Source organism: Pseudophryne corroboree, chromosome 1, assembly GCF_028390025.1.
Source record: "Pseudophryne corroboree isolate aPseCor3 chromosome 1, aPseCor3.hap2, whole genome shotgun sequence".
Taxonomy (NCBI): domain Eukaryota; kingdom Metazoa; phylum Chordata; class Amphibia; order Anura; family Myobatrachidae; genus Pseudophryne; species Pseudophryne corroboree.
In genome coordinates this window covers 1,145,161,608-1,145,179,641 of record NC_086444.1, presented here as the reverse complement: position 1 = coordinate 1,145,179,641, position 18,034 = coordinate 1,145,161,608, and the positions used below count along the sequence as shown (strand labels likewise).

The 18,034-nt window shown below is 47.4% G+C and overlaps 1 protein-coding gene across 1 annotated transcript in view; it reads left to right on the top strand.

Annotated features, from left to right (window-relative positions):
* The window catches only part of RGS12 (regulator of G protein signaling 12), a 418,735-nt gene extending 407,836 nt beyond the window's left edge, over positions 1 to 10,899 (top strand). The window contains exon 18 of the mRNA XM_063924288.1: positions 6,482 to 10,899. Coding sequence (XP_063780358.1) covers positions 6,482 to 6,819 — 338 coding nt within the window. The 3' untranslated portion in view covers positions 6,820 to 10,899. The remainder of the gene's footprint in view (positions 1 to 6,481) is intronic.
* The last annotated feature ends 7,135 nt before the right edge of the window (positions 10,900 to 18,034 follow it).

The window sequence follows — 18,034 nt, the reverse complement described above, 5'->3', positions numbered from 1 at the left end:
ATTCCACCCTAAAGTCCCTGAGTTCCAACCGCTTCCAGCAACTTCTGTTCCCGCAGTGGATATCACCTTGCATCAGTTTGCCAATATCTGGAAGAGCGTACGATCAGCTCTGCTCAAGGCATCGTTCAGGTACAAGAAGTTTGCGGATAAGAAGCGTCGAGCAGTTCCTGCTCTCAAGGTGGGTGATCGGGTATGGTTATCCACGAAGAATTTGAGGTTAAGAGTTCCCAGTATGAAGTTTGCACCTCGCTATATCGGTCCTTTCAAGATTGAACAAGTCATCAATCCTGTTGCTTACAGACTCCAGTTGCCTCCCTTCTTAAAAATACCCAGGACATTCCATGTTTCCCTGTTGAAACCGCTGATCTTGAATCGGTTTCATTCCTCACTTCCTCCAACTCCGAAAGTCCAAACTCAACGAGGCGTTGAGTATGAAGTGGCCAAGATCCTGGACTCACGTCACCGTTACGGTCAACTACAATATCTTATTGACTGGAAGGGTTATGGTCCTGAGGAACGTTCATGGACCAATGCTTCTGATGTCCATGCTCCTGCCTTGGTCCGGAGATTCCATTCCAAGTTTCCTCAAAAGCCAAAGAAGTGTCCTGGGGCCACTCCTAAAGGGGGGGGTGCTGTCACGATCCGGGTATCTGGACGCCATTTCTTACCCATCAGATGCCTCCTAAGGCTGGCTCAGCGCTCCAGGACCGGATTCCATCTGTTATCCTGATGTGTACATTCCTGTATCCTCTCCTGTCACTCTGGGACGCTGTCACAGTAAACGCCATATTACACCTGGCATGGCGTCTCCCGCGGCCTCCGCCGCCGTCCCTGAACTTCTGCATGCAGAGTGTCTGAGTGGCGATTACGTCAGCCGCGGCCTCCGCTGTGTCCGCGTGGTTGGATGTGCATCTGTCAGCCTGGCGCCTCCTGTCTCCGGTGGCCGGCGCCGCCATTACTGTTTTCATTACCACATGGATTACAAACCAAACTTCCCTCCAAGTGTCTGCATGGGCGCAGCCATCTTGGATTCTGTCAGCTGATCATTTCCACCAATCTGTTCTCAGTATTGATAATCTGCATAATTGCCTAGCCAATCCCTTCCTTGCTGCAGGTATAAATACACTGTGCCTGAGCAAGGAAGGCGTCAGTGCTTTGGTTGTCAAACCTAGTTCCTGTTTGTCTCTCTCCTGTGATTGTCTTCCAGGTTCCAGCTCCTGTCTCAAGACTTCCACCATAGAGACCCGCACCAGCATTCCACCTGCGGTGTAGCCTGACTCTCCAATCCATTGTGGATTCATCTGTTTCCAGCTACAACATTACCTGCTTCCAGCTCAGCTTCCAGCAGAGTACAGCTTCCCTTAAAGGGCCGGTGTCCTTTCTACACTTTACCACTCTCCACCGGTATTATTATTTCTCCGCTCTCAAGTTCTACATTTCAGTTCATATTTCATCGCTCCCAAGTTCATTTATTATTTAACTGGTTCCAGCCAGTATCCACTCCGTGCTAACAACAGTCTGGTTCCAGCCAGTATCCACAGCAGCTGTTTTATCTTCAGCAACCCAGCTTTTCCTGGAACACCAGCTGGCACAATCCTGGGTTATCTCCATTGCTACAGTCGGGCCTGGTAAGGACTTTCCATCTAGAAGATCATAAGAACTATCTCACACTACCAGTGCCCTGTGGCTTCTGCCATCCTGTAGTACCCAGGAACTGTATTTATTCTTTGCTGACTTTTACGTTTTCTTTTACTGCTGCTGTGTTGCGGAGTTGTCATAATAAACATCATTGACTTTTATCCAAGTTGTCGTGGTCACGCCTTCGGGCAGTTATTATTCATGTTACTTACATGTCCAGGGGTCTGATACAACCTCCCAGGTTCCGGTACATCTCAGCCCCTACAACTGAGGCTGCCTCCCGTCAGCTCAGGCCCTCAGTTGTGACACACTAATTGGGGTTCCCGGTCACTCTACGAAGAAAACGACACCAAAAAAACTCATGTCGACCTAAGGTGCGTCGACCTTGTTGTTGTCGACCTGGAGTCCCAAACCCCCTGCCAGCGCGCAGGGAGCTACTCCTAAAGTACAAAAGCATCGCCGCTGTGCGATGCTTTAGTACTTGTGTGGATGGGGGGGGGGGGGGGAGGTCAGGCCTGACATGCATCCCCCCTCATGTCTGTGTGACTGATCATAGATGTGCTTGGCACATCTACGATCAGGTCTGAATTAGGCCTTTGGTATGCAACCTATTTGACTGTGGCACACACTCTGTGACAATACCACAAGCCACACACTAGCATGCTACATACACTGAGATCACCATCAGGGGCAAATGCAGGATTACTGGAGGAGGGAGGGGAGGGGGGGTTCGAGACGTTTCATTTTAGAGCGATTGTTGCCAGCCCATGAAGAATGCATAATCACATGTAACAAGCTATAGTGTGTCCCAAACAAAGGGGGTCATTCCGACCCGATCGCTCGCTGCAGTTTGTCGCAGCGCAGCGTTTGGGTCGGAACTGCGCCGGCGCCGCAGTGCACCGGCGCATGGCAGCTTTCGTTACCTAGCGATCATCTCTGAGACAGAGGCGGTCGCTAGGCGGGAGGGGGAGCCGTTTAGGGGGAGCGGTCGGGCCATCGCAGGCGTGGCCGGGCCGGGGGGGGGGGGGGGGGTGGGGGGGCGACGAGCAACTCCTGGCCAGCTGCAGGAGCTGCGCTGGCCAGGAGTTACTCCTCAAATACAAAGGCATCGCCTCTGTGCGATGCTTATGTATTTGTGCGGGGGGCCGGCACTGACATGTCTGAGTTAACGATCGTAGCTGTACTAAACTTAGCACAGCTACGATCAACTCGGAATGACCCCCAATGTGCAGTGTATGTAATACAGTACCTGAGACATATGCAGGCCCCGGTAAGCCACATACCAGATTCTCTCTCTTAGCAGGATGTACTAAAGGAAAAAGACCGTAAATCCCCCGTACAGCTGTACCACGCTCAGTCCGTGACATCATTATATACCTCTCAGCCGTCCAGATTTTCAAGTACTGCCCTGCCTCTCCACCCGTGTGCCTCAGTGTTCCACGATGGGGAAAGGTTAGGAGAGCGCTCTCTCTCACCTTGTCTAAACACTGTAAAGAGAGGCGCTGTGTGTGTGTGTGTGTGGGGGGGGGAGGGGGTCTTATGAGTAAGAGTTGAGTATTCATTGATTAGGTATGAAAGAAAATTAAGATTCCCTCTAGATTTCTTTGAATTCCTGCTAATGTTTCTTCATAATTATGGCGTTGTTTATAGTGGTATAATACACCATAATGAGCACTGTCAGTTGACTTTTTTTGTACCCAATATTTGTGTAAAGAACCGATTAGGGGGTGTACATTGCATCCAGAAAGTATTCACAGCGCTTCACTTTTTTTCCACAGTTTGTTATGTTACAGCCTTATTCCAAACCCCATAATGACAATGTGAAAAAAGTTTTTGGGAGATTTTTGCAAATGTGTTAAAAATAAAAAACGAAGAAATCACATGTACATTAGTATTTACAGCCTTTGCCATGAAGCTCAAAATTCAGGTGCATCCTGTTTCCACTGTTCCCACACTTGACAGTGCATGTCTGAGCACAAACCAAGCATGAAGTCAAAGGAATTGTCTGTAGACCTCTGAAACAGGATTGTCTCAAGGCACAAATCTGGGGAACGGTACAGAAAAATATCTGCTGCTTTGAAGGTCCCAATGAGCACAGTGGCCTCCATCATCCATAAATGGAAGAAGTTCGGAACCACCAGGACTCTTCCCAGACAGAAGCCACTCCTTAGTAAAAAGCACATGGCAGCCCACCTGGAGTTTGATAGAATGCACCTGAAGTACTCTCAGACCATGAGAAACAAAATTATCTGGTCTGATGAGTCAAAGATTGAACTCTTTGGTGTGAATGCCAGGCGTCATGTTTGGAGGAAACCAGGCACCGCTCATCACCAGGCCAATACCATCCGTACAGTGAAGCATGGTGGTGGCAGCATCATGCTGTGGGGATGTTTTTCAGCGGCAGGAACTGGGAGACTAGTCAGGATAGAGGGAAAGATGAATGCAGCAATGTACAAAGACATCCTGGATGAAAACCTGCTCCGGAGCGCTCTTGACCTTAGACTTGGGCGACGGTTCATCTTTCAGCAGGACAATGACCCTAAGCATACAGCCAAGATATCAAAGGAGTGGCTTCAGGACAACTCTGTGAATGTCCTTGAGTGGCCCAACCAGAGCCCAGACTTGAATCCGATTGAACATCTCTGGAGAGATCTGAAATGGCTGTGCACCAACGCTTCCCATCCAGCCTGATGGAGCGTGAGAGGTGCTGCAAAAAGGAATGGGCGAAACTGCCCAAAGATAGGTGTGCCAACTTGTGACATCATATTCAAAAAGACTTGAGGATGTAATTGCTGCCAAAGGCGCATCAACAAAGTATTGAGCAAAGGCTGTGAGTGCTTATGTACGTGTGATTTCTTAGTTTTTTATCTGTAATAAATTAGCAAAAATCTCAAAAACACTTTTTTCACGTTGTCATTATGGCGTATTGCGTGTAGAATTTTGAGGGAAAAAATAATTTATTCCAGTTTGGAATAAGGCTGTAACATAAAATGTGGAAAAAGTGAAGCGCTGTGAATACTTTCCGGATGCACTGTATGTACAATACTAAGCCTTGATGAGAGATAATGTGGATGCGCATGCATTCGGGGAGACACATGAACTAAAAAACTAAAAAAGCAAGAAATGTCTGTAACTGCTATATATGAAAAACATATAATAATAAGCTTCATATTTAGAGAGTTCTAACATATCAGAAGGCATACAGATACGTAACAACACACGTCACTATTTCAGATGACTTAAAAGCAGGTAAGCAATGTAACAAGGCAATGAGGAAGGCTAGTCAGATGCTTGGCTGCATTGGGAGAGGAATCAGCAGCAGAAAGAAAGAAGTAATAATGCCACTGTATAGGTCATTGGTACGGCCTCATCTAGAATACTGTATTCAGTTCTGGAGGCCATATCTTCTAAAGGATATTAATACATTAGAAACTGTACAAAGGAGGGCAACTAAAATGGTGCATGGCCTACATCACAAAACATACCCAGAAAGACTAAGAAATCTCAATATGTATAGTTTGGAGCAGAGAAGGGAAAGGGGAGACATGATATAAACTTTCAAATATATCAAGGGTTTTAACAAAGTCCAGGAGGGAAACATTCTCCAAATGAAGAGAAGCAATAGGACACGAGGACATGCACTGAGACTGGAGGGGGGGAGGTTCAGGGGAAATTTGCGGAAAAATTATTTCACAGAAAGGGTAGTGGACAAGTGGAATAGCCTCCCATCAGAGGTGGTAGAGGCTAAGACAGTAGAGCAATTTAAACATGCATGGGATAGACATAAGGATATCCTTACAAAGAAATAAGGATCAAATAAGGTTAGTGATAAAAAATAATATAAAAAAAAAAAAAATAAGGGGCAGACTAGATGGGCCAAGTGGTTCTTATCTGCCGACAAATTCTATGTTTCTATGTAGCATCCCAGCATACAGTAGTTTCCACTGGAAGCGTAACGGAGCAGTGGAGGTTACAAGGTACAGGGGGAAGGCAGTGCATGCCAGGGGAGGTGCAGGATAGATCAGGGGAGAGGCAGGATGTAGCAGAAATTGAGGTCCTGTCCTGGCCGAGCTGTTAAATTCACTGTAACAGACACTGACTAGTATTGAATGTATTATGTGGGTCAGGAGACAGAGGCAGCTGTATATGTATTGACTGGTGACAAGCACAGAAGTATTCAGATATACTGGGGGCCTTTTTCATAAGGGGCCTGGAGCTGCTGCTCCAACCAAGACATCTGGTCCTGGCACCACAGAGTTTCATGATTTGTATAACAGCGCTCAACGGGCCAATTCAATTATATTGTGGGCACCCCAACGTATCGAACGCCCACTGGGGCTGTTCAATTGTTGCCCCTGTTGGGCGCACAGATGCCCCGTATGCGCGTCTGTTAGTACCGGTTTAGCCACACAAAGCAGCTTATCTACAGTGGAGGCTGCGAGCTGAAATGTGTCGGCTGCATGCGTCCCGAGAGGAGCAAATATTGAATTGCTCTGTTGGGCGCCATCTAATGTCAGCTAGGGAGACCAACAATTGAATCGGCCCTAACTTATGACCTCAGTGAATTCTCATATCCTTATCATTTGTAGTAAAGGGAGCGTTATGTCTGATAAAGGATAATCACGCCGTGAAAAACCTCAGCAACCACCGCAGTACAGCCATGCAGCAGGTGTAGCTTATATACTGTAGTATCAGTTGTAAATGGTGAATCTGCCAACCCTAATTTTAGTAAGACAAAGATACTAAATCAAATTCTAGATCCTGGTGAACAAGAAAAAGTCGCAATAAATTAGGAGTTGTTTGCAATAAACCTGACACACACTGTTTTTCTGTCCATTCTCAGGTCACAGAGACAGAAAGAAAAAAATGTCCCGGAGCACAGAGAGTTTTTCTCAAGATCATTACAAGGAGAAAAGCACCAACCGGTGCAACAGCTCCGCTTATCCACCACAAGCCGGGAGAGTCATAGACGTGGATGAAGTCAAACAGTCGGCAAGAAATCGCGATTCCAGGGAGGATGTGGGCAATGTGAGTTTTGAGGGCTACATTTCAGAACTGAAGTCTTGCAAAGGCCGAATGCGGACAGGTGTGTACAGGACGTCAGACCTACCATCAATGGTGTCTACAAAGAGCGAGAGAGTCAAAGAGCCGGACACGAAATATAAAGCCACCTTTGTGTAGCGGAGAGGTAGACAACCAGCGGAGTTCCAGCTGTTGTGGCTCTACACGTCATGGGTCTCTGGTGTAGAGACACTGCCACTAACGTGGGAAGCCCAGCTACTATCTATATCCTGTTTCTGATTCTGGTTGAGTTCATTTCTGTGTCTTCAAGAACCACTTTGTACATTGCTAATTTCCCCATCCTTATTTTAATTTTAAGTCTGGTGATTATTTTGCCAATATTTCTCATATTGTATTGTCACATTCTCATGACAAGAGTGGACATTCGCTAAGCTCAATATAGGTGTCTAAATCATTATTAATGAATAATTACGTTTTCATATTTACATAGAAGGTACACACTGAGAAATGAGCTCATGCTTTCAGTATTGATTAATGAGTCTGTACGGTTCTGGATGCATAGATGGGAAGAGTGGTTAGCACAAGTCATAGGGCCTACTTCAAGGTTGATTGCAAAACAACATTTTCCTCTAATGGGCAAAACCATGTGCACTGCAGGGGGGAGGGCAGATATAACATGTGCAGAGAGAGTTAGATTTGGGTGGGGTGTGTTCAACTGAAATCTAAATTGCAGTGTAAAAATAAAGCAGCCAGTATTTACCCTGCACAGAGACAATATAACCCACCCAAATCTAAATCTCTCTGCACATGTTATATATGTCCCTCCCTGCAGTGTACATGGTTTTGCCCATCAGAGAAAAATGATTTGCAATCAACCTTAAATTAGACCCATAGTGTGAAGTTTAATCCTTTCTTTTGGTTCTTTCTTTCCTTTGGCTCATCCTGAATTTTGGTGATCAGGATGCTGATTTCTGTCATACATTCCTCTGAGGAACACATTCACGGGGTATAAGTTTGAAAAAGTATAGATTTTTGCACAAGATTTTCCCCTGGTTTTGCCTTTAAAAATATCCAGCTGCAGAATAGCCAAAGAATTTGTATTTTTACAGTCTCGCACCCTATTATATTGCCGCCTCAGCTCTCCAAAATAAAACCTCAGTAGGAGGGATTACTCTGGATAGTTAGATGTGGAAAAGCTCAGAAGTCCCAAGGAGGACCCCCCCCACTGACATACAAGTCTGCTGCGAGTGGATTTCTGTAAGGCACTTTCAGACCTCCTTAACGTGGCCATACTGTACATTGAAAATACGTAGCTGACATGGGCCTAATTCATGTTTGTATGTAATGGCCAATGGGCCTAATTCAGACCTGATCGCAGCAACAATTTTGTTAGCTAATGGGCAAAACCATGTGCACTGCAGGGGGGGCAGATATAACATGTGCAGAGAGAGTTAGATTTGGGTGGGTTATTTTGTTTCTGTGCAGGGTAAATACTGGCTGCTTTATTTTTACACTGCAATTTAGATTTCAGTTTGAACACACCCCACCCATATCTAACTCTCTCTGCACATGTTACATCTGCCCCCCTGCAGTGCACATAGATGGTCATTCCGAGTTGTTCGCTCGCTAGCTGCTTTTAGCAGCATTGCAAATGCTAGGCCGCCACCCTCTGGGAGTGTATCTTAGCATAGCAGAATAGCGAACGAAAGAGTAGCAGAACTGCTAATAAATAATTCCTTGCAGTTTCTGAGTAGCTCCAGACCTACTCCTAGATTGCGATCACCTCAGTCCGTTTAGTTCCTGGTTTCACGTCACAAACACGCCCTGCGTTCGGCCAGCCACTCCCCCGTTTCTCCAGCCACTCCTGCGTTTTTGCCTGACACGTCTGCGTTTTTTAGCACACTCCCGGAAAACGCTCAGTTACTACCCAGAAACGCTCCTTTCCTGTCAATCACTCACCGATCAGCAGTGCGACTGAAAAGCGCCGCACGAACAACAGCAAAACTGCTAAGTTTTTAGTTAAATAACTAAGCGCATGCGCGCTGCATACCATGCGCATGCGCATTTAGCAGCAAAGCACAGAATAGCGAAAATCGGCAACGAGCGAACAACTCGGAATGACCACCATGGTTTTGCCCCATTGCTAACAAATTTGCTGCTGCGATCAGGTCTGAATTACCCCTTTTGTGTCTACAAATTCCCAATCATATAAGTTCTAAGCTTAGCTCAGGCATTGCCCAGCACTTACAGACCGTACTTGACTGCACTAGGCAAGGCTTATACAAGTAGGATTTTTTTACTGTACCTGCTGAAATGATTATTCCACCCTAAAATATATTTTTAACAAATACCCCAATGAACAGTAGTGTGGTGTCACGCCAGGAGAGTTCACCCCTCTTTGCACTCCATTGCTTCTTCCTCATTCACAGCCTTAGAGAATTCAAACAATGGCGTGTTACGCCGGGTACACACTAGACGATATATCCTTCATACAGCTGGATCTATCTTCACAACCATCTTTAGCTGGCTGCACATGGAGCAAGGTGTGTGGCCGATGCAACGGAGCATCCGAAGGCCAACTTATGGGGGCAATCCGGTGCCCAACCGCCCGCTGTGCCGACCCTCCTCTGCATAGCGCTGCATGGGATCGTCCACCCACATCGCTGATCATTTGAACATGCAGAAAGATCAGCGACGCAGGCGAAAGAACCCATGGGTGCGACAATGGGCGACATCATTCCCACACACAGCACGATATAGCTGCTATATAGTTCCAATTCGTGGGATGGGCGAATTGGGTGTACACCCTTAAGGGTGTAAACCCAATGCATCTGTGAACAATGGGCCTAATTCAGTAAGGATTGCACATTCTGCTAATTTCCAGATTTTGCAATCCTTTCGCTAGCATTCAGGGGGCGCCCATCGGAGGGTAAGGCCGCCCATCGCAGGGCAAGGCCACCCAGCATTCTGACTGCCGCCTCCATCCCCCCACCCTTCAACAAGTAGAAATTGTGAATGCATCGCAATTTCTGCTTGTTAGAAGAAATAGAGGATGCCTCCTGCCTGCGCAGGAGGCCCGCCACCATGTTCCCGATCACAGTGGCTGCATGTGACATCACGCAGCCACCGCGATCACGCTGGCATTTGCGCCGCACCGCTTCCTGTTTGCGCCACAACGCTCCATCTCCACCCTGGAAACGGAACTTTGCCGCACCCCCGCCCCGTGACCGCCACTGCCTGACTGACAGGCAAAGGGGATCACATTTTCTTCGCCCCCCTCTGCAGAAAGTGCGGGTGCTTGCACAGGACGGGCACTGCGCATGCGCCCGCGGAGCGATTGTAATAATTCTGGTTGGATCGCAATTTGCGATCCAACCTGAATTAGCCCCAATGTCTTTCACTGATAAATTGCATCATCCGAGCTGCATAGTTACCATGAAAGGTAGAGCATGTTTGCTGATTTTTGGAGACTAAACCAAACTGAATATGAAATTAGTATTTTTGACCCGTCATTCCCTGGTTCACTAGCTCCTTTATGACTCATCCCACCCATCTTTCCATCTTCTCCTTGTCCACCTCCTCCTTCCTCAGTGTCTCTCTCCATTCCTCCCCTATCTCTCTCCCTACCTGTCTCTCTGACTCAGGACCTTCTCATCTGGGGGCACCTGGCTTAGGACCTTCTTCCTCTAGAGGAATGGGGAGGTGCGGATGGTGTGTCTGGTTTTGGACCTTCATCCTTTGAATGGGGGGTGGGGGGGTGGGGTGGAATACAGTATGTCCTGTCAGGCAGCCAGTGAGAGCTGTGAGGAGAGAGAGGTGGGTACGGAGCCTCCCTCCAGCAATCTACTGGGTTAGTACAACTAACTGTTTGAATAAACATGTAAAAAAAAAACATAAGTACCAAGCACATGAATAAAATCTTGTAGAGAATAGCTATTTTTATACACTTGTAAATATCGCCTAACTAACTAAAAGAGTTTATAACCTACAAATGATGTTTGGGGAGTTTATTGCACTTTTGTGTCTTGTCACTGTACGTTATTTGTCATTGTAAAATACGTCCTGCATTTCAGTAGAATAAAAAACTAAGCGGTTTGTTTATGCAATCGTTGCTTTGAGTTGACCATGAGATCCCGGCCCTCATTCAGCAGTGGCGGCGGAATTCAGTATTTGTGCGCTGTAATTTAGCTGCATCTTTGTGTAATGTTTGCAATGTTATTAAGACGTTACCATTTTAAAAATGCAATTGTATTTGAAAATTAAAATATTTTTTTATTACATACAAGTGTTATGGATTCTGTCCCACCTAAAAAGAAGTTTGGGAGTCACCACAGTAGCTGACTCTTAATTATTATTATTTTTTATTATTATTATTATTATTTTAAATAAGAATTTACTCACCGGTAATTCTATTTCTCGTAGTCCGTAGTGGATGCTGGGACTCCGTAAGGACCATGGGGAATAGCGGCTCCGCAGGAGACTGGGCACAACTATAAAGAAAGCTTTAGGTCTAACTGGTGTGCACTGGCTCCTCCCACTATGACCCTCCTCCAGACTTCAGTTAGGATACTGTGCCCGGAAGAGCTGACACAAGAAGGAAGGATTTTGAATCCCGGGTAAGACTCATACCAGCCACACCAATCACACCGTATAACTAGTGATACAATACCCAGTTAACAGTATGATAACAACTGAGCCTCTCAACAGATGGCTCAACAATAACCCTTTAGTTAGGCAATAACTATATACAAGTATTGCAGACAATCCGCACTTGGGATGGGCGCCCAGCATCCACTACGGACTACGAGAAATAGAATTACCGGTGAGTAAATTCTTATTTTCTCTGACGTCCTAAGTGGATGCTGGGACTCCGTAAGGACCATGGGGATTATACCAAAGCTCCCAAACGGGCGGGAGAGTGCGGATGACTCTGCAGCACCGAATAGGTCCTCCTCAGCCAGGGTGTCAAAAACGTGTTTGACCCCGACCAAGTAGCTGCTCGGCAAAGTTGAAGAGCCGAGACCCCTCGGGCAGCCGCCCAAGAAGAGCCCACCTTCCTCGTGGAATGGGCTTTCACTGATTTAGGATGCGGCAGTCCAGCCGCAGAATGTGCAAGCTGAATCGTACTACAGATCCAGCGAGCAATAGTCTGCTTTGAAGCAGGTGCACCCAACTTGTTGGGCGCATACAGGATAAATAGCGAATCAGTCTTTCTGACTCCAGCTGTCCTGGAAACATATATTTTCAGGGCCCTGACTACGTCCAACAACTTGGAAGCCTCCAAGTCTTTTGTAGCCGCAGGCACCACAATAGGTTGGTTCAGATGAAACGCTGATACCACTTTAGGGAGAAACTGGGGACGAGTCCTCAATTCTGCCCTATCCATATGGAAAATCAGATAAGGACTTTTACATGACAAAGCTGCCAATTCTGATACACGCCTGGCCGAAGCCAAGGCCAACAACATGACCACTTTCCACGTGAGATATTTCAAATCCACGGTTTTCAGTGGCTCAAACCAATGTGACTTTAGGAAATCCAACACCACGTTGAGATCCCAAGGTGCCACTGTAGGCACAAAAGGGGGCTGAATATGCAGCACTCCCTTAACAAAAGTCTGAACTTCAGGTAGTGAAGCCAGTTCTCTCTGGAAGAAAATCGATAGAGCCGAAATCTGGACCTTAATGGAACCCAATTTTAGGCCCATAGTCACCCCTGACTGTAGGAAGTGCAGGAAACGGCCCAGCTGAAATTCCTCCGTTGGGGCCTTCCTGGCCTCACACCACGCAACATATTTTCGCCATATGCGGTGATAATGGTTTGCGGTTACTTCTTTCCTAGCCTTAATCAGCGTAGGAATGACTTCCTCCGGAATGCCCTTTTCCTTCAGGATCCGGTGTTCAACCGCCATGCCGTCAAACGCAGCCGCGGTAAGTCTTGGAACAGACAGGGCCCCTGCAGCAGCAGGTCTTGTCTGAGCGGTAGAGGCCATGGGTCCTCTGAGATCATTTCTTGAAGTTCCGGGTACCAAGCTCTTCTTGGCCAATCCGGAACAATGAGTATAGTTCTTACTCCTCTTCTCCATATTATCCTCAGTACCTTTGGTATGAGAGGAAGAGGAGAGAACACATAAACCGACCGGTACACCCACGGTGTCACTAGAGCGTCCACAGCTATCGCCTGCGGGTCTCTTGACCTGGCGCAATACTTTTCTAGCTTTTTGTTTAGGCGGGATGCCATCATGTCCACCTGTGGACTTTCCCAACGGTTTACAATCATTTGGAAGACTTCTGGATGAAGTCCCCACTCTCCCGGGTGGAGGTCGTGCCTGCTGAGGAAGTCTGCTTCCCAGTTGTCCACTCCCGGAATGAACACTGCTGACAGTGCTAACACGTGATTTTCCGCCCATCGGAGAATCCTTGTGGCTTCTGCCATTGCCGTCCTGCTTCTCGTGCCGCCCTGTCGGTTTACATGGGCGACCGCCGTGATGTTTTCTGACTGGATCAGTACCGGCTGGTTTTGAAGCAGGGGTTTTGCCTGACTTAGGGCATTGTAAATGGCCCTTAGTTCCAGAATATTTATGTGCAGGGAAGTCTCCTGACTTGACCATAGTCCTTGGAAGTTTCTTCCCTGTGTGACTGCCCCCCAGCCTCGAAGGCTGGCATCCGTGGTCACCAGGACCCAGTCCTGTATGCCGAATCTGCGGCCCTCTTGAAGATGAGCACTCTGCAGCCACCACAGCAGAGACACCCTTGTCCTTGGACACAGGGTTATCAGTCGATGCATCTGAAGATGCGATCCGGACCACTTGTCCAACAGGTCCCACTGAAAGGTTCTTGCATGAAACCTGCCGAATGGAATCGCTTCGTAGGAAGCTACCATTTTTCCCAGGATCCGCGTGCAGTGATGCACCGACACCTGTTTTGGTTTTAGGAGGCCTCCGACTAGAGATGACAGATCCTTGGCCTTCTCCTCCGGGAGAAACACTTTTTTCTGTTCTGTGTCCAGAACCATCCCCAGGAACAGTAGACGTGTCGTATGGACCAGCTGTGACTTTGGAATGTTTAGAATCCAGCCGTGCTGTTGTAGCACTTCCCGAGATAGTGCTACCCGACCAACAACTGCTCTCTGGACCTCGCCTTTATCAGGAGATCGTCCAAGTACGGGATTATTAAAACTCCCTTCTTTCGACGGAGTATCATCATTTCGGCCATTACCTTGGTAAAGACCCTCGGAGCCGTGGATAGACCGAACGGCAACGTCTGGAATTGGTAATGACAATCCTGTACCACAAATCTGAGGTACTCCTGGTGAGGATGGTAAATGGGGACATGCAGGTAAGCATCCTTGATGTCCAGTGATACCATGTAATATACTTTCTTTCTATGAGCTCAGGAGAGCCCCTAGTGTGCATCCAGCTCAGCCGGGCACAAGATTCTAACTGAAGTCTGGAGGAGGGTCATAGTGGGAGGAGCCAGTGCACACCAGTTAGACCTAAAGCTTTCTTTATAGTTGTGCCCAGTCTCCTGCGGAGCCGCTATTCCCCATGGTCCTTACGGAGTCCCAGCATCCACTTAAGACGTCAGAGAAAATAAACTATTCAACACGTCACAGCTTTTAACAAAAAATTATCCCAGCTAAGGCCACTAAAGTTTTGGAGTTCAATTCCTAGTCATGGCCCGTTGGAAAGGAGTTTGCATGCTTTCCCTGTGGGTTTCTTCCAGGTTTTCCGATTTCCTCCCACACTCTAATAACATACAGGCAGGATATTTTGATTCTGACAAAACTAAGACTAGTATGTATGTATGTATGTATGTATGCATGTGCTTGTATGCTGAGGACATTAAACTGTAAGGTCTATTGGGGCATGCAGCAAAATGAAGGACATACACCCATTTGCCATAACATTATAACCACTGTCAGGTGAAGTGAATAACATTGATTATCTTGTACCTACCAAAAGTGGTCCAAGGAAGGGCAGTCAGTGAATTGGTGAAAGGGTGCCCAATGCTATTTGAAGCGCATGGGGTGTAAAGGCTAGCCTGTCCAGTCCAATCCCACAGGAAAACTACTGTAGCATAAATTGATGGAAAAGTTAATGCAGCTTGCAGAATATGTGTCTACGTAGCCACAGATCGATCAGAGTGCCCATCCTGACCTATGTCCACCACTGAATCGGGCTATAATGGGCAATGGACCATCAGAACTGGGCCATGGAGCAATGGAAGAAGGTGGCCTGATCTGATGAATCACATTTTCGTTTACATCATGTAGACGGCTGGGTGTGTGTGTGTGTCATTTACCTGGGGAAGAGATGGCACCCTGAGGCACTATGGACAGAAGGCAAGCCAATGAAGGAAGTGTGCAAATGTTCTGTTGGGAAACCTTGGTTCCCGTCATTCATTATTAACAGTTACTAATATAGCGTCAGCATATTCTGTTGCACTTTACAATTGACAACAAGCAGTCATAAAACAAGACTAGGTATAAAAGACAGACAAATAGGTAAGAGGGCCCTGCTCGTGGATGTTACTTTGACACGTACTACCTACCTAAGCATTGTTGCAAACCAAGTACACTCCTTCGTGGCACTGGTGTTCCCTGATGGCAGTGGCCTCTATCAGCAGGATAATGCGCCCCGACACACTGCAATCATTGTTCGGGAATGGTCTGCGGAACATGACAAAGAGTTCAAGGTGCTGACCTGGCCTCCAAATTCCCCATCCCTCAATCCAATCCCACATCTGTGGGCTGTGCTGGAAAAACAAGTCATAGCCATGGAGGCCCCACCTCGCAACTTACAGGGCGTAAAGTATCTACTGCTAACGTCTTGTTGCTAGATACCACAGGACACCTTCACAGGTCTAGCGGAGTCCATGTGTCAACGGTCAGAGCTGATATGGTAGCAAGCGGAGGACTGATACAGTATTAGGCAGGTGGACTTAATGTTACGGCTGATGGGTGTATATTCTTTGTACAGTACTATGTAAATTAGTGGCACTATCTAATAAGAGATAATAATGTAAGAAACTTAAACAATGTTTATTTATTTCCTGGGTGTGGTGTGATATGCCGACAGTCACAATGTCAACATTTATCATGTAGACACGGAGAATGTCGACATATCATCCCTGGTGGCCCAGCGGTGACTTAACTGCTCCTGACTGCTGCATCAGCTTCCAGGTCCCAGCAGTCATGTTACCGTCATTTCTGAGTCAGACCTCCGATTCTCCAGCGATTCGGTAAGTATCATTCCTCTAACCCTAATACATACCTCTAACCCTTCACTGGTGTCTAACCGTAACCTCCTGCAGCCTAACCTTAACCCCCTTCTGTGCAGTCTAGCTCTGAAGTTTTATGCTGTGACGACCATCCATCAGCTGCGGGACGTGTGTTGCAGTATTCGTGTGTTTTTATGCTTCATGAATAAATTTGTGTACATTTTTAAGCACTACCGTCTGCCTGTCTCCTGTCTGCAGTGAGTGGAGAAATAAAAAGAAACCTTTCAGTGCACTCGAGACTAAACTTCAATGTAAGTGTCATTCTTATGGTTCACTGTGATTGAAAAGAGCACCAGCTATTTCCTATAGCCATAAAGATACCCTTATAGGAACGCGAGGCTCAATACTGATGTGAGTGTTTTTCTAAATACGTGGAGCCATTTGAGGGCAGATTGTGGATGAAGCATTTCGTTTCTAAAACTCCCCCATCAGATGTTTCATTGTGAAAGTTCTACTGTTTTAATAATTTATAAAACATCAGCAGCGCTAGTTTTTTATCGTTTATTTGTTTGCATAGCTCTAACCCTAACACACCCCCCCCCCCAAACACACACATCCCTGGAGCTTAGGTCTAACCTCCCAGCATCCTAAACCTATCCCCCCTCCCTGCAGCCTAGCCCTATCCTCCCCCTCCCTACAGCCTATCACTAACTCCCCTCCATAAAGCCTAACCCTAGACCCCCTCTCCTTGCAACCTAACCTCCTCCATGCAGCCTAACTGTAACCTCCTTCCCCACAGCCTATCCCTAACCCCCCTTCCCGCAACCTAACACTAGCCCCCCTCCCTACAGCCTATCCCTAACCTCCTTCCCCACAGCCTAACACTAACCCCCCCTCCCTGCAGCTTAACCCCCTCACTGCAGCCTAACCGTAACCTCCCTCCCCACAGCCTAACCTTAACCCCCTTCCCACAGCCTAACCCTAACTCCCCTTCCCTGCAGCCAAACCCTAACCCCCCTCCCCACAGCCATGCCCTAACCACCCCCTCACTGCAGCCTATCCCTAACCTTCCTCTCCGCAGCCTAACCCCCCTCCCTACATCGTAACCTCCTTCCCCGAAGCCTAACCCTAGCCCCCCTCCCCACAGCCTAGCCTTAACCTTCCACTCTCTGCAGCCTAGCTCTAACCCTTACCTCTCCCTAATGCCTAACCCTCTCACATGCAGCCTAACCCTAGCCACCCCTGCCATGGAAGCCAAGGTGCACACTGTCCCTCCAATGGCTCCCACTGTGAGGATAGACCTAGGAAGGAGAACAGGGTAAGTATGGGAGCTGTGGGCGGGATGGAGTAAGGGGAGCAACTGGTAGACAGAGCAGAACAGGCTTCTGGGGGCAGGAGCAGAGCCGGCCCTAACCAATATGATGCCCTAGGCAAGATTTTGGCTGGTGCCCCCTAGCACCGCCGCTAGTTCTGCAGGAGATGCCTGGCATGAGTCAGCTGGTAGCTCTGCTAACGTCAGCTGCCTTTTGTTTATGAAAATGCATCACATTATTTGCATTACTATGTGGCTAGGATGCACAAGCAGCTTCTGCTGATTACAATGATATGCAGCATGCCTATATTCTGTGTGCGACTGCGGCTGTATCTGCATACAAAATGCTACATTACAGTGATTTCCAGGAATACACTGCAACGTAGCATTTCGTATGCAGATACAGCCGCAGTCACACACAGAATATAGGCATGCTGCATATCATTTTAATCAGCAGAAGCTGCTGGTGCCCCTAAGCATACCAAATGCCCTAGGCATTTGCCTAGTTTGCCTATGCCTAAGGCCGGCTCTGGGCAGGAGGGTAAAAGACAGGATTAGCTGCAATCAGATTCAGGATGAGGCCAGACAAGGTGGGCAGGGCGCAGCAGACAGAGGCAGACTGAGGGAACCTAGGTTCCTTTACTAGTTTATATACTAATTGGCTATATCTGTCCTGTCTCTGACATGCTCAGTAGGTGTGTGAGCTCTCAGGTAATGACATCACTGACACTGGTGGGGGATCAGAGCTCAGACTGTCAGTAAATGTAATGTAACTGTTACTTAGGTAGTAACTGCGGTATTTGGTTTATCCTTTTAAAAGCACCAACGGGTACAGAGGTAA